This window comes from Thalassophryne amazonica, chromosome 9 (assembly GCF_902500255.1).
Source record: "Thalassophryne amazonica chromosome 9, fThaAma1.1, whole genome shotgun sequence".
Lineage (NCBI taxonomy): Eukaryota > Metazoa > Chordata > Actinopteri > Batrachoidiformes > Batrachoididae > Thalassophryne > Thalassophryne amazonica.
This window is the reverse complement of record NC_047111.1, coordinates 101,985,041-102,002,871: the sequence shown is the minus strand read 5'-3', so window position 1 is coordinate 102,002,871 and position 17,831 is coordinate 101,985,041. Positions and strand designations below refer to the sequence as shown.

General features: G+C 38.1%; 1 protein-coding gene and 1 long non-coding RNA gene across 5 annotated transcripts in view; both read right to left on the bottom strand.

Annotated features, from left to right (window-relative positions):
* Window positions 1-6,378: 6,378 nt before the first annotated feature.
* On the bottom strand, window positions 6,379-7,631 carry LOC117516625. The gene is made up of 2 exons (XR_004562493.1): window positions 7,587-7,631; window positions 6,379-6,898 (listed from the first exon to the last, which is right to left on the bottom strand). It is a non-coding gene; the product is annotated as an uncharacterized LOC117516625 (long non-coding RNA).
* A 3,105-nt stretch (window positions 7,632-10,736) lies between these two features.
* The window catches only part of ntm (neurotrimin), a 568,623-nt gene continuing 561,528 nt past the window's right edge, over window positions 10,737-17,831 (bottom strand). For 3 of the 4 annotated variants that reach the window (XM_034178866.1, XM_034178869.1, XM_034178867.1), the window contains one exon: window positions 10,737-11,906. In XM_034178866.1, coding sequence (XP_034034757.1) covers window positions 11,806-11,906 — 101 coding nt within the window. In that variant the 3' untranslated portion in view covers window positions 10,737-11,805. The remainder of the gene's footprint in view (window positions 11,907-17,831) is intronic. The other variant, XM_034178870.1, reaches the window with a different exon arrangement.

The following is a 17,831-nucleotide window of genomic DNA, read 5'->3' as shown; positions in this document are numbered from 1 at the left end:
TTTAATGTAGGTGTATAGCGCCAAAATAACATTTTGATGTCATGAACCTCAACACTTTCTCTGGTTCCACAATTATTTGTAATTACCAATGGTTATAATTCATTAATTCTCTATATCTGCTTACTCCAATCAAGCGTCACAAGGGGCTGGAGCCTACCCCAGTAGTCACAGGGTGTGAGGCAGGGTACACCCTGGACAGGATGCCAGTCTGTCGCATGTGTCATTGGGTGTTCCTGTAAACTACGTTACCTAGAATACTTGGGAGGGAGCATCATAATGCTAGTCTTTTGTATGCACTACAAAGCATAACACATGCCCACGATCAATTTTGAGTCATCAATCCAGCTAACCTGCATGTCTTTGGAAGTGGAAGGAAGCTGGAAACCCACGCAGATACGGGGAGAACATGCAAACTCCACATAGAAAGGGCCCAGGTGGTAAGTGATCCCCTGACCTTCTTGCTATGAGGCAACAATGCTAACCATTAATCCACCGTGCTGCCCTGTGGTTATAATTATTGTCATCTATGCATTTTACACTTGAAGCAGAAAAATGAAAATGCTTAACATGATCAGGATTCAAATCTAGGATCTTTGGCTCAGAAGTCCGATTCCCAACCACTTACACCTCGATGTTGCACCCTCTACAATGGGTTTTAGCGCAGTTATCATACATGCCATGTACAAATGGAACATTTTGGAATGGATTAAACCAAAACAGTAACCCTATGGGATAATTAACGTGGCTACATACCAATAGAATTTGTGTTATCAATGTAACTTGGTTTGGACAGCCAGTTTATACAAAAAAGGTTGTTGAATTTTAGGCTAAAAAATCATAATTTTGAAATTCAACATTTGGAATTCCTGAGGAAATATCACAAGAACTAAAAATCAAAATCTAGCTCAACTACAAAATCATGGGAGTGTCTTGATGATACCGATGTTTAAATTGCTTAAATTAGGGATGTGCCGGTCTAATTCCACACATCAGTACTGGGTCAGATCGAGGTATTTTTCTTTATTAGTAGGAGTCTCACCTCGATCCCTCCACAGCCTAGTTCAGAAGTGAATGGAGCTGATCGCCACTTTATTCAGTACTTGCGAGCTCACCAGTGGAGTCACGGCATGTCTCAGAAGCATTTTATCTAGACTGTGCTTTACTTGCACCAAGCCTGGTTTTTAATGGCTGCTGCTGCATCTATGAGTCCAGTCCCACGGCCTCAATGTACAGTCACAACTGCCGGTTCAAAGCACACCAATTACTGCCAACTTTCCCGGTTAACTTCTAACTCTCCTCTGGCATTAAATCATTCATTATCATGTCACTTTTCACAGCTCATGTCACTTCTTGCAGTTCCCGTACCCAGTAGATTTTTGTTTGTTCAGTATTGTGTTTTTCAACTAAATATCTTTTTTCTTCTTCACCAGAGTTTTTTGGTGGTTGGCAACCTGTGGGTGCATTACCACCACTAATTGGACAGGAGTGGAATTGGTAAAAGCCCTATTTAAAACATGTTTCTTTTTAACTTTTATATTTTGTTAAAACAAATTAAGAAGCAACTTGGAATGTGTATTTTTAAATATGTATTTTTTTTCATTTGTAAAGAAATAGTAATTTGAAACTGAAAATTATTTTTAAGTGAATTCAGCACTTCTAGCAAATGTGTTGGTATTCATACTGCTATGAACACTGCCATCTACTGTCAGATATCCCATACTCCTTTGCACGCCACAGAGTTGCTAGGGTTGAAACAGCATAGAGAATCCACATGATAATTGTAAATTAGCATTATACAACCAAAATGTAAATTTTTTTGCTTTTCATCACATTAATAAGAGGCTGCATGCATGAGACCCTGAAAATTTGCAACAACTCTTTGGCGCACAAAGGATTATGGGATATCTCAATAGGGCGAATAATGCTATGAACACTGCCATCTAATGGCCAAACTTGCTAAAACAAATATTCCAAATTATCCACATCTGTTACGTTTAATCTGTGTGGAATTTAATAAACGCAAACTGAATTTCAGACAGCTTATATTGATTTGATCGCGGCCACGTCACTGCCAGTTTACTTCTGTGCTGGAGTGAAACTCTGCGGCTCTCGGCGCGTTTTACCACAGAGAAACATTGTGTATTTGGGAGTGGTATTTGCTATTCATTTCCAGATTTAAGTGATTATTTGTTTGAATTTCATTATATTTCTGTTGTTGGGACCTTAGTGTGGCCTTCAACTATTCAGAGGGTTTGGTGTGTGTTGGTGTTTACAAATAAATGTGCTTTTATAAAATATGCCTTTTTTGTCATTTGTAAAAAAAAAGGCATTTGCAAAAAGCAAAAGTCTGTTTTTTAAGTTGTGATTAGACAACCGTCTGATATAACCGGGGTCATAATGCATAGAATACTGCCATCTACTGGCACCCAGATGCTGAGTTTGGGTATCTGTGTTAATGTTACAAAACTTCAGAATTAGTGCATTATTTAAAATTAAAAGATATGTGTTATATTTTAACTTTGTACAAATGACAGAGTTGACATTAATGGAGTTATTCTATCCGGATTAATTTGATTTAGAAATCAAAACCATAAGTCAAACTTGCTTTCCTCTTCAAGACCTCTGCCTCACCGTGGGACTGCTATATGCCATTAAGGGTAATGGCTTGTTTTTTTTGTGGCAGCCTAGTTATCAGGCCTCTTCTACAGGGATAGAATTGTACTCAGCTGCTTTATTGCTGTATAATAAGTAGTAAACCTATGCTTGGGTATAGATAAGGGACGGGTATTGATAAGATTTTATCGATACCGATGCCATTATCAATTCTGCTTATCGATCTGATTCCTTATCGATTCCCTTATCGATACCTCTTGTGAATTTTCTGTGTACTAAAAGTAGGCTTTACAGGTTTTCTATGTCAACATTTTATTGAGTCTTAAAATAAATACATATGAAATTGGTCACTGGATCCTTGATCTCTGGAAATAAATAACAATAAATAAAATCTGTAGTTTTTGTCAAAAGCATTTCCTTTCAGACATTTTGGCATGAATGTCTCTCCATAACCTGTGAGCTGAGCTCAGCCGGCTGCTGCACGTCAGCACAGGACGTCTAATTTTGGGAGGAAAAAACATTTTGATCGATTGCAGTTTGTTTGTATTACAATATTTGTAAAGAGGTGTCAATTGATTTAAACATTTCACTTTGAATTTATTAATTCCGACTGGACTCTATCATTCTAACTTGACTCGCCAGCGAGCCGTGCAGTGTTTGGAGCTGTGTGAACAGAACGGAGGATGATTCTTGTTTCTTTCTCGCAACAAGACAGGAGTCTCAGTTAGTGACTTTAATCTGCACAAAAGTGACTCACAGGGATGAAAGTGTTGAAAAACAAAAAAAAAGCTGTAATTAGCCCCCCCCAACACCACTCGCACAAAAATGCTCTCAAATGCAATCTGAACCCTGCAGGGGTTCTGTAATCAACGTAGAGACATGATCATTTTACCGACAAACACCCCCAAAAACAATGGCCGCTCTGAAGGACCGATAAGGGAATTGTTAAGCAAAAAGACTACTGATGTCGGTGGATTGAATAATTACTTAACGATACCCGAAAAGAACCAGTTCTCGATACCCAACCCTAAACAGGAGCCTCCAGCAGTGGGCAGGGTGCACAAAGGCAGAAGCGTTGACTCATTGTTTGGGTTTGTGATCGCCTTTGATTCTATCAGAAGTGATCATGGTGTTGAAACTCAAAAATCAGCTTGTTAGTAGCTGAGTGTGTACTGGAAACAATACTGAGTTATCGGTTAGCTGTAGCTTCCAATACATTTTTTTGGTGGGTTACTGGTTTAGATTTATAAAAGATAACTTTTCAGTTAGCTGATTAGCTGCTATTGAAGCTAACTTTTTGGTTAGCTGTGCCCACCACTGCCTGTACAAGTGTATTATCTAGAAAAATAAGTGTCAGATTTGGACTGGGTATTGGTCGATACTCAATATTAAATTACTTGGACCAAGATAAGGGTGTGGGGGTGGAATCTTGATCAGTACCTCTGTGGATTTAATGCGTTCACACTATTAACATGACCTTTTTTTCCCTACAAAACTGTTTTCTTCCACTCCTTATTTGCCCTGTCACCCTCACCATACTTCACTTTGTGTCTCCAAACCTCTAGGGGGTTGTCCAGTGTTAGGTCACACGGGTCTTCTCTTACGAGTCCCTCTGATTTGTGACCACACTTTGTGATCATGTTTTATTTCTCTAATTGATAGTTTGTCCATAATGGTGGACAATAAATCTACGCATGGAGTTCTCCTCTTTCTACAAAAAAAAATTCCAGGGATTTAAGGAGTTGTATGTTGTGGACAAAAATGAAGCCCACTGGGAGAACATGTATGTTTAATTTCTATAAATATAAATGAATTTCACTAAAGCAGATCTGGCATTGCCTCAAAGCAATCCATTACATTTTGAGATATAATATAAATGGCAGCATGGGCTGGAAAGACGGGTTGCCACATCCACCACACTACAGATCCAAACAGGGTGCTAACTGACGACCATCCAGGCAGACCACTATTCTCCCCCTTCCCCTTCAGAAAGCAGCCATCTATCTGCTGCAGCCAGGTGAAACATGTGCACCCCCTTTGCCTTTTCCAGTTACTGAGGTCCTCAACACTGAGGCACCTACACACTGGATTATTCTCAGAGAAACGTACCACACGACAAAATCGCATACATTTGTCTATTTTTCTCACGGTGTAGTGCAGCGGATAGACAAAATGATTGTGCATTTTTGTGACAAAAGCATGAAATTTGGCACACATATTCTAAATAAACTAATACTTATTTTTGGATGTGGAGGCATCCTGGAGCTGACCTCTAATGACCTACAAGGGTCAATGAAAAATTATACAGGGGACAAAATTTAAAGTGTTCCAATCATATTGAAAGATATACCATATTATTTGTCAAATCATGATTCCAAAAATGTATAGTTTAGAATATCCTTGACTAAGTGTTTTGGAGTTATGGGGTAAAAACAGCAAAAATGATGACAAAGGTCTATTTCAGTTTGTACAGGGGTCAAAAGTTAAAGTTGTGCCAGGTTTGGCAATAAAGTGATGTAAATTATTGGTTGTGCTACCAGGATTAATAAATGGAATAGTTTTGTCCGTGTTGAATGTTTGGTCTCCAAAGTAAAGGTCAAAAAAGGTTGATGTCCATTGGATTCTATGACATATGTTACCCCGTTATATGAAACTAAGCATGACAGATAATGCACTTTTAAATTTTGACCCCTGTGTAATTCTTCATTGACCCCTGTAGGTCATGAGAGGACAGCTCCAGGAGAAGGTGAGTTGAAGATGAACAAGCAGAAATGGACCTCAGGGTCTATATAGGACTTAAGAGCAGGTAGCCCAGTGGAATAAAGAGTTGGGCTACCGATGTGTGTGTGTGTGTGTGTGTAGAGCTGGGTTCAATTCCCATCACAATACCTGTGTCATGGTACTAGACACCTCATCTGGATGGAACTGAAAGATTTGTAAAATGGTCCCAGAACTAAAGTGGATCCTAGTTTCTTGGTGCAAAAAACACTCATTGTGGAAACCAGTCTGCAGGAAGCATTCAAAAAAAAAAAAAAAAAAAAAAAAATCCTCTGGGAGGTAAAATGACTTTTATCATTTTAAATGATTAATCTTGTGGCAGAATTACTGTGCAAAACAGACATGTGATCAGTAGTGCCATCCTTCAAGCCAGGATGGAATAATTACCAAGTCATTTGCAAATATCCATCTGCTGGGGAAGAATAATAGTCTGCAGTGTCTGTCTTTCTCTCTTTGTCTTGTGTGTGAAAACAAACCGTGATTAGCCTGTCAGATTTGTCTTATGATTACCCTGATCAATTTTAATAATGGCCCTATCTGTTTCATGCCTTTTTCATTTGGATATTGGCCATTTTTCGTCACATAAATCTTGTTATCCCAAAGAGCCAGAAAGGGAGCGAGTTCAAAAGAAAAATTGAGGTGCACATGAAAGACGGAGGACAACTTCTCCAGAGCCCACGAGAAGCAGGGAATAATGGAGTGTTTTTTTTGTTGGTGGTGTTATTTTTTTAAAGATGAAAATGGGAATATGATCAGAGTTCCTTCCGTTTATCGACTGAGCTAAAAAACTGCATATGTGAAAAGACACTTGATCTGAGCTACGAGATCATAAGAGACGCATTGCTGCCTCGCCGGTAAACATTCGCACACATGAATTAATTAGAATCCTGTTTGATGTAATGTCACAGATGTCTGCAGATTCTTTGGCGAGATCAGAATTCATTTTCCAAGTATGTGAACAGAAAAAGTGATTTAGATGAGATACGATTTCTCCTGTTTTATCGCCTACGTGCTAAATTTTGCATTTTGTTGATGTCACGCAGTCTTTTTTTTAACCACTGGTGAGAACCTCGGTATGCTCTGGCAATACTGATAAAGGACTTACCAACAAAAGAAATGTGAAAGAGATAAATTACTGACTTTAATTCTGTTGCAGTGTTGTGGGAGGTCTGTGATTGTTGCATAAAATCCTCACACGCTCAACCAAACAACATCAAGGAGCTGCGCCGCCGACAGTCTGCCTGCAATAAACTTTTTTTTTTTTTCCTGCAACACCGACGTATAATTTTCGCGGATATGACTGTTTTCTCATATAGCCTGTCATTTCTGATAATCCAAATCATATCTCTTTTGAGGACAGCAGCTGTAGCCTTTTTGCTCGGACTGCGGATCAATCCATCTTATTGCAAATAACGTACATATGTATAGTCAGCCTGCAATTCTATTGTGTTTGGTACAAGGTGGAAATCTCATCTTCAGAGAAGCATTTCACCGTAACCACCATATACTGTACATTTTGCTTGAAAGGTATCAATGATATATATATATATATAATCTAAATTATCCCGACCCATATTAAAAGAGTTTACACTATTGTTATATTAAAAACAAAACAAAAAAATACTGGAAAAAGTGTTTGCATATTCATCCCTTAAGATAAAGCAAAACAAACCAAATCCTCTGATGTAGCAATCGTCACAGGTCCGCTCACTGACTAGAAACTGAATTTTGGGTCATATTTTAACATATATTTTGTGGGAGCCCTGCCACTCTGCGTACACCTGATTCCATTAGATCTCAGAAGTGAAGCAGAATCGGTCCTCATCAGTGCTTAGCTGCAAGAGTGCCTGGAAAGATCAGAGGCCCTGTGTGTTTCTTTATGTACAACTGTATTTGCATCAGGTAGAGTAGCCCACGTAAATCATGTGCTCAATCCCAATACTGCTCTGTACTGAATCCACTATGCAACTCCGAGAACCTGGGAGCAGCAGAAAGACAACATTTTAACGTATATTTTTAGTTTGTATTCCATTAATTCATATTTCATTCATCAGATGAGTTTATTTATTTTTTAAATTCTAACTGTAATTTTAGCTGAAACAGAGATAGTTAGTTAGAATCTATATTTTCATGTTTACAACAGCACCCGTTGTCTTTGAACATGCCGGTCCAAAGGCTGTTGCTTCTCTTTCTACACAAATTGTCAGCATATCAGATGAGGACGACAATAATGGCCAGTGAGTAGTCTGCAACAATCATGCAGACTAGTCATGCATGTATATGTCGTAAGTCATGTTAAATTGGTTAACAGCTCCTCTTTATTAACTATAGATGAGTCAAGTCAAGCCAGGGAGCATGCACTGGTGCTGTGCATCACAGTATCCACCACACCAAGGAACCACGTTGGGTCCTGGATGGCACACACCCAGGCACACAACCAGCCCAGCCTCACCTCTTGAAAGTAACATATGCCTGCTATGGCTAGTTACAACACTGGCATACCCTTGGTCTTCTACAGATGCTTGGGTTCCTCAACAAGAAGCCATAAACTGGCAAATCTCCACCTCAGGGTAAAGATCTGCACTGCATTATGTCATCACCTAAACAATATCCAAATTGTTGCTATCTTCAGACTATACTATTGATGGTGAGAGCAGAGAGGAGCTTGAGATGAGCCTGGAGGGATGAGGATATGCTGAGGAGAGAAGGGGAATGAAAGTCAGTAGAAGAAAGACAGAGTACATGTGTGAATGAGAGAAGCATTGTGGGAAAGTTTGGTTCTAATAGTTGGAGGTGGCGAAGGTAAATGAGTTGAAATACTTGGAGTCAGTTGTCTAATCTAAAGCAATGGAGAGTGTGGTAGAGAGAGTGAAGAAGAGAGTAGGTAGGGTGGCATGGGTAGAGAAAAGTGGCAGGTGTGATTTGTGGCAAAAACGGTATCTGCAAGAGTGAAAGGGAAAGTTTACAAGATGGCAGTGAGACCATCTATATTGTACGGTTTAGAGGTGGCGGTGCTAACAAAAAGATAGGAGGTAGACCTGGAGGTGGCAGAGCTGAAGATGTTGCAATTTTCCTTGGGAGTGACAAGGATGGACAGGATTAGGAACGAACATATCACAGGGACGGCGCAAGCAGGATGGTTTGGAAAAAATGCCAGAGAGGTGAGATTGACAATGTTTAGACATGTATAGAAGAGTGGCCCAAAGTTATTAAGAAAGACAATGAGGATGGCACGACAAGGCAAGAGGAGAAGAACAAGGTCATAGAGGATGTTTATGGATGTGCTGAGTGAGGACAAGCAGGTGGTTGGTGTGATAGAAGATGCAGAGGACAGGGTGAGATGGAGACAAATGATGTGCTGTGGCAACTCCTAATGGGAGCAGCTGAAAGAAGAAGAAGAATAATGTATTATAAATTCAGACTCTACCATTCTCAATGTCAAAGCCAAGGTCGAGGTCATCTGGTCCACAGCAGGTGCCTTGGAGTCAGTTGTTGGATGAGTTGAAATTTTGTGTGCAAAGGCACACTAACCCCATAATGTAATTACCAATTAATTAATTTATTAATCAGGCAGTTGTTGCCATGGTGATAATTCCCCCTACAGATGATACTCATTTGCTATCTTTGGTTATACTGTGCCCAAGGGCCTTGGGTATACAGTGGTAAATGTTTGGACAGGATGGACGGCTGTTGTACCAATCTCAAAAGTCAATGTGAAGGTAAAGCTCCTGTGCTTCCTAGCAGTTGGAAGTTGTGTAATAAAAAAAACAAAAAAATGTGCTGAGCTCAACTAATATACTCTCTGTGAGCCAGAATGTGATTTGTGCACTCACTGAACCTGTGACTGAATTTATATGCGAATCAGGTCACTGTTGTGATGGTGACTGTTTTCCCCATTGAGATTACCTATCTGCCAAGTTTAGTTAGTTTTGTCCCAAAAGCCTTGGAGGTAATGTACATATCGGCGAGGGACTTAAAATAATCAAGAGTACATGTTGTCTTGCACTTTGGCTGCTGAGCAAGCAACCTGAGCAGCATGCTTTTTATCTATTGTGAATAAAGTATGCTGCTACCCCAGTTAGCATGCTTTACCTGTTGTGGATAAATTATGCTGCTACCCCAGTTAGCATGCTTTACCTGTTGTAGATAAAGCATGCTTCTATCCCAGTTAAGTATACAATACCTGTTGTGGATAAGGCATGCTTCTACCCTATTTAGCATACTTTATCTGTAGTCGGAAAAGTATGTTTCAACCCCAGTTAGCAAACTTTACCTATTGTGGATAAAATATGTTTATACCCTATTTAGCATAATTGATCTGTAGTTGGTGAGGTACCTAAGCTACGACCCCACTTAGCAAACTTTCATGGCTAAATTATGTTTGTGCCCCATTTTGCACACTTTTTCTGTAGTGGATAAAGTATACCATGATCCCAGTTAGCAAAATGTATCTATTGCGGATGAGGTATGTTTGTACCCCTTTTAGCATACTTTATCTGTTGTGGATAAAGTGTGCTACTACCCCATTTAACATACGTTATCTGTTGTGGACAAAGTGTGCTACAAGCCCATTTAGCATACTTTTTCTGTTGTGGATTAATTGTGCTATGACCCCAGTTAGCAAAAAATAAATAAATAAAAAAATGTACCCCATTTAGCACACTTTATCTGTAGTGGAGAAAGTATACTATGACCAGTTAGTACAATTAAATATGATTAATGGTGTATCTCAACAGAATCATATGTTTTGTTTTTATAAATTGAACACAAATGGATCTGGTTTGTTAGCTATTTGAAAGTATGACATGTATTTGTTAACTTTAAAATCAGTTTGAGATTGTGGACCAGTGGACCCTCCCCATGGATAACATGTTTATACTCCATTTGGCATACTTTATCCAATTATCAAACATTATCTGTTGTGGATATGGTATGTTTCTACCGCATTTAGCATACTTCATCTATTGTGGATAAAATATGCAACAGCCCCAGTTAGCAAACTTTATCTATTGTGGATAAAGTATGACTGTACCCCACTTAGCATACTTTATTGGTTGTGGATGACGTATGCTGTGCTATGTTAGAATACCTTATCTACTGTTTTTAAAATATGTTGCTCCCACAGTTAGCAAACTTTATCTATTTTGTATAAAGTTTGCTACTACCCCAGTTACACAGGCAGAGTCTGAAGAAGGTGAGCTAATTAGCTTCTCAGCAGTAGAAATTAGTGCTGCTTAAAAACTGACCAGCAAATGTTCAAACGCAAACCAATTATAGGGGAAAAGCTCATTAATGTTCCAGCTCCAAAAAAAACATTATTTAGGGAAGAAATAAAGTTTTGGTTATTTCAATTTAACTTAGTGAATTTTTGCTTTCTGGGTTCAGACAATCCATTTCAGGTCATACAATTTTAGACCTGTGACGATCTGTATTACAAGGTTTGGTGTTGTCTAAACTTTTAGTCTTTGGATTATTAGTGTCTACATGCAGTGTTTATTTTCGGTTAAAATGATCTTATTGCGTGGTCTCTTATCCTCCAGTGCTTGTTTGGAACACGAAGAGGGATAACATCGCAAATAACTGTTGTGTACAAACGGCAAGTTGAAAACATCATTAATAAATTTGCATTTGTTGAATCAGAGCTTGACTCAAGTGGAATAATGTTTATCTAATTTTAACATCATTGTTTGTGTACAGTTATACTGCTAAAGACAAAAACAAAAAAAAATCAAGTAAGACATAAATCTATATTTATCCTAAATAATGACAACTTTGTTTTTTCTTGTCAAACTTAAGCAAAAATTTAAAAATAAAATGAAAGGTTTAGCATAACAACTGCAAATATATCACTATAATATGAGAACAAAAATAGCTGAAGGTCAAAAACAATTCTGCTTTCAACAAACAGACTGAATGATAATTATTACACATTAAAATATGATAATACCAAGTTTTCAGCCTCAGGGTAACCTAAATTCCTTCGACTGTGTTGTATCATTTTGACTTTGAGGTATTTAACATTCACCTCACGTACTTGCTGTAAATTTGCCTTTTCCTGGAGTCGAGACAAATTTGCAATGCAGTTAAAAATTAAGAGAAATCCATTTGAATAGCAGGCATCACATTTAAAAAATCTCCCCCCAAGACGTAAAAAGAGACAATAATATAATTTAGAGAGAGAGCGAAAAAACAGACATAATTCAATTAAAATATGAAACATTTGTTACATCCTTAAAATCTGAACAAAAAAGGGAAAAAACCTGTCTCATACCTATTTAGTGGGTCAACATCATTAATGTATGCTGCAGGATACGTCATGCACACTGTGCATCAGTTCATGGTTCCAGATTGAAGGGGGAAAAAAAAAAAATCTCACGCACACACAGAGATACACACAAACTCGCGTTCCAGTTTTCAAAATCGGAGCAGAAATGGCAGAACGATTGCGAAGAGGAGACAGGTGTGTGAGTGGATTCCCATCGCGCCGCCGCTGCCATCCTGGACTGCTCTCGGCCCTGACAGAACAAAAACACCGGGTGAAAACACTTTTATTCTTCACATTTATTACAAAAAAGTAAATATCAACATCACAATATGTGTCTTTCTGATTACCGTGTAGGACGACACGACTACAACCTGTTGTTTACTACACATAAGTACTTCAACTGTCAGCATGTACAGACTAGTTTTATAATTAGTGATGAGAGTGATTACACACTGTTGTTTTGAACTGTTAGGGATTAAGAGGGTTTGTTAGTCACATGACGGTGAAATGACGTTTAAGTGCACTGCAAAAACTAAATTTTTACTGACTTTGACTAATTTCGAGCAAAAATATGTAATTACTGTACACTTTAAGAGCAATTCTGACATTTTTCAACCTATAGGATCTATTTTTAGATGTTTTGGTGGTGATCTTTTCATTTGGAACAAAAATGTATTTAATCGGCACAATATTGACACAAAATAGGTCCCAGGCTAAGTGCTTACTTAATGGCACTGGGTCATCGAAAAACACTTTTTGTCGCTACTAAACAGGCAAAAATGTCATTCAACGTTTCTGGGAAAATGGAGAGGATCCCTGTGGAGGTAAATGTGCCTCTCTTTCACTTATTAAATGTAAAAAAAAACAAAAAACATCTAAAGACACATGTACAGTTAACTACTTAGCTTAGCCTCCTCACCATTAGCCGGTGCTGCCATGCACTGAGTTATTAAAAGTCAATTACTGAAGATGGGCTTGTTATGAAAGTAACAGCCTTTAATCAGTTAATTGGCTTGAAATGACGACGTAGCTAAGGTAAGCAATTAACTGTGTAATTGGTCATCTTAAAAGTTTAGTTTTCTCAGCCAATTTCAACACCCTATTTTAATAAATCTGAAGAAATTAATTTTCACCTGTTCTGATGACAGATTTAAAAAAACAAAAAAACAAAAAACAAACAAACATGGAAACAAGATATTTTAATTTGGAACAAGTTTTTTTTTTTTTTTTTTTTTAATCTGCCAATGGAACAAGTGAAAATTAACTGATTTATTAACACAAGGTCTTGAAATTGACTAAGAAAACTCACTTTGAGCTTCATTTTACTGATATTAGGAAGTGTTACTTTTTTCACAGCATCTTATAAATGTTATGGTGAGACAAAAACAAATAAATAAATAAGAAATCTTGTTTGGTCTCAGGTATAGGACTCAAAACAAGATGTTTTCAAGACGTTTCACTTCATAATTTTAGAATACAACATTGTATATCATCTAAAAACAGTTCTGTCCTGACAGCCTCCTGAAATTTTACTTAAGTGACTTTTTCTTATATTAAGTGCAATTAAACATTTCATGGCCTCGTCTTTAAACATCTTCAAGTCTTGGTTAAAAACTCATTTGTTTGCTCTGGCTTTCGACTCAAGCTAGCTGATTCCTGATTTGGTTGTGATTATCATTTTAGCCATTTTTTTCCTGCTGTGTTTTTATTATTATTTTTTGGGTGTGTCCAGCACTTTGGGCAGTTTTTCTGTATTAAATGTGCTATATAAATAAATTTGACATTGACATTTGACATTTCAATTACAAACCAGATAAACTTGGAAAGATTTTGAGTTGCTGCAGTGTGGTGGAATATATTTTGTCAGAGCATTTTTGCATGATGATAGTGACAGTGCATATAGTAATTACATAAAATAATAAAAAAAAGAGGTCATATTCTTGGATTTGTTTTCAGGGAGCAACAATTCATTAATATCAATCAGAATTTGGCTTTAAATAAAATATATGACAATAATACACAGAGCCTTGGATCATTCAAAATGTACTATGAACCAGTTGATGGCCCATTTTTGAAGTTATGAATTGGTTTATTGAAGTTGTGACACTGATACACCCACATCTTCAAACTCATTAAAAGTTAAAAGTTTTGCGCAAGACTGGTCACACATTATATCTACACTTTAAAGTTTGGAAATGGATTGGATTTTATAACAAGGATGGAAAGTTGGACAAATGCCTGGCCGTTTATAAGCTTGGTAGAATGGCAAATAAGTACAGGGAGAGCACGACAAATTACCTGGTGTAACCTGTGCAGGTGAGGAGGGGTCTGTGCATGCTGATAAAGCTATCACTAGCAAGGATACGCAAGACCAAGACTTGAAAATTAAACACATCATTCAGTGAAGACATTTATAACCCATTTTATAGAGCAGACATTGAGTTCTGAAATCATCCATTTCCCCTCCCTTTGTTTTTTAATGTGTTGTAAAGTAACAAAAATACTTGAGATTCTCTGGAGCCTCGTTTATAAAAATTGCACATGCACAAAAGAGATGCGCACAACAATTTGAATGGCAAAATGGTCACATATGTAAACTGTGAACCATGCACACAAACATTTTGGAGAGAGTTAAAATGTGAGTGCCAGGATTACACATATAATAAAAGACGACTTACAAAGAGTCAAATCTGACGTCAAGCCACACATGCAATATTTAATCAGCAGACCACAACTGCTGAAATATAACTATATCAGTGGTGAACATGACTGGATTATCACCATCATTTGGACAAGGTTGTGTCTGCTGTACTGGCATAAAACAATCACAAATTGTGTTCCCTCCTGCAGTTCATATTAAAATTAGGACCATGTTATTTTCACTGCTCAAATATTATTTGGAGAGATTTTATTTTAATAAAGACAGCAGTGTGATTACATCACGGATTGTGGGGGAGCTAAGAGACAAAGATTGAACTCTGTGGTGTGAATGCCAGGAGTCATGTTTGGGGGAAACCAGGCACCATCCCTACAGTGAAGCATGGTGGTGGCAGCATCATGCTGTGGGGATGTTTGTCAGCAGCAGGAACTGGGAGACTAGTCAGGATTGAGGGAATGACGAATGCAGCAATGTACAGAGACATCCTGGATGAAAACCTGCTCCAGAGCGCTCTTGACCTCTAACTGGGATGACAGTTAATGTCACAGCAGGACAATGACCCTAAACACACAGCCAAGATATCAAAGGAGTGGCTTCAGGACAACTCTGTAAATGTCCTTGAGTGGTCCAGCCAGAGCCCAGACCTGAATCTGACTGAACATCTCTGGAGAGATCTGAAAATGGCTGTGCACCAACGCTCCCCATCCAACCTGATGGAGCTTGAGAGGTGCTGCAAAGAGGAGTGGACAAAACTGCCCAAAGATAGGTGCACCAAGCTTGTGGCATCATAGTGAAGAAGACATGCATCAACAACGTATTGAGCAAAGGGTGTGAATACGTAAGTACACGTGATGTCTTAGTTTTTTTTTATTGTTAATACATTTGCAAAAACAACAAAAAATGTTGTCATTATGGGCTGTTGTGAGTGTGTTGAAGTAGAAAAATGATTTACTCCATTATGCAATAAGGCTGTAACATAACAAAATGTGGAAAGATGAAGCACTGTGAAAACTTTCTGGATGCAATGTATGTTACTCTATTGTGAGCACAGATTTTTGAGGCATTCAAAGTGACATGTCCGCAGTATCAATGTTACGATGAGGTTGAAAAAGAAGAAAAGTGAGCATTACTGAGCACCTGTTGCTTGAAGAAGGTCATTGTGTCTTGGACAAATACTTAAGCCTAGAGGATTTTGTCAAGTGCTATAGCTAAGGGTCGGCAGGGTTAATATGGAGTGACTTGGGCCAAGTTTGCTGTGATTTGGCGCTTTATACATAACATACTTATACATGAATTGAAATGTAATTGAATATTGAAGTGTATGTCTGTGTTGATATGTAGTGTGTTGTGAATTTGTGTATATGTTGTTGGCAGTGTTGCCACAGTTACTTTGAAAAAGTAATCCAATTACTGATTACTGATTACTCCTTGAAAAAGTAACTTAGTTACTTTACTGATTACTCAATTGTAAAAGTAACTAAGTTAGATTACTAGTTACTTTTTTAGTTACTTTCCCCAGCTGCCGACAACAACCCACGTCAACATGACAATACCTGTTTTGCCAAAACTCACTTTATAGTCACCCTTTCTTGACTTCAATGAAAACAAATACTTGTTTTATAAAAAGTAAAATAAAGACCTCTTTCTTGACCTCATATTTAACTGTTGACAGCACTGTAACAGTAAAACTTGCAATTTCAAACCTACATTGTTTATAAATGTAACTATTAAATTCTAACATTTTTCTAACATTTAAATTCTCTAAACATTTTACTTGTCGAAATTATTATTATTTTAAGCAGTATTAGTAGTTGTAGTAAAAAACGGCTTCAAAACTGTACCTTTAATCTAGGGGTGTTGTGAGGGGGGCACATCCTTGCCCCACGCCCCCATTCCATCTTGATTCGCCCCTGCTTTGGCGTTTGAGCACAAAGAATGGATAACATTTATTTATACAGAAAACAGGACCAGATTTACAGGTAAGGAAGTTTTATTGCGTTTTCACATCATGTGGTCCTCAGAAAGAGAGTTTAGGTGCATTTGAGTGGAAAATAGTGTTAGTTGTTGACGCGTCGCGGAGGATCAGCTGTTTTTAACGACCAGATACAGAGCGGCTCAGCTCAGAATTCTAAATAAAGGAGGGAAAAAAGTATAAAAATGTCTTTGTAAAGCTCAGTGCAGGTGTGCTGATCACCGCGCTTTAAGAGGTGAGGACGAGTCGAGCAGCTGCAAAAAAACGCGGATGAAAAGCTCACAGCTCACTGAAAGTGGGACGTTCAGTCGAACCCCGACCTCCTGCCCACGGACCAAGTTTAATGCTGCTATCGACCCACAATGAAAAATAATAGTAACGCACAGTGACATGGAGAAGTAACTTTAATCTGATTACTGATTTGGAAAGATTAACGCGTTAGATTACTCGTTACTAAAAAAAGTGGTCAGATTAGAGTAACGCGTTACTAAGTAACGCGTTACCGGCATCACTGGTTGTTGGACTCATTCTAGCAGGGGTGGGCGTTAATAAGCTTTGCTTCTGCCCACACCCTTTCGGACTCACAGGCTTGTTTATATAACATTCATATTATTGGTATGTTTCTGTTCTTTCGGATTTGTGTGTGTGCCGAATAAATCCATTCATTCATTCATTCATACTTTGGGCAGTTACATCTGGGAGACTGTCAGCCGACTGAATGTCAATGTGGCATTTTACAACACTCACCACTAGACATGCTATGAAATCAGATTTTCTAGTTTCACATAGATTTTAAAAATGATACCATTTTAAAGACGTAGACCACTACAATTTTCCACAAAACTGAAAAAAAAAAAATGCTAGGTGTTGAAATCTCAATTTCAATTTAACTGGCTCACTCACTCACTCACTCATCTTCAACCGCTTACTCCAATTAAGAGTCACAGGGGGTTGGAGCCTATCCCAGCAGTCATAGGGCATGAGACGGAAAACTCCCTGGACAAGACGCCAGTCTGTCACAGGGCCACATAAAGACAAACACATTCACAACCACAGACACCTATGGACAATTTAAAGTGTCCAATTCGCCTAACCCGCATGTCTTTGGATGTGGGAGGAAGTCGAAGCACCTGGAGAGAACCCACACAAACACGGGGAGAGCATGCAAACTCTACACATAAAGGCCACAGTTGGGAATCAATCCCATGAAAATTCAGTAAGGTATATCTTCTTCTATTATACATTCCAAATCTAAGGTAGAACTCTACTAGTATATACTAAGATACATCTAAATATCCAGGGATGGTAGGTTAAAAAGCTTTTTTTTATCCCATGGGAACTCTCCCTCGCAGCTCAAGAATATGGACAGCATGTGTATAAGTGGCATTTACACAATCATGGTAGTAAACAACATATACAAGAAATATAGTTACTACATAATATTATAGGAGTTAGCTTCTAAAACCTAAATATTCATACAGGAGAACATTTTAGTATACATCTACCTAGTCTGTAGACTTGTAAAACTAAATTGTAGCTAGTAG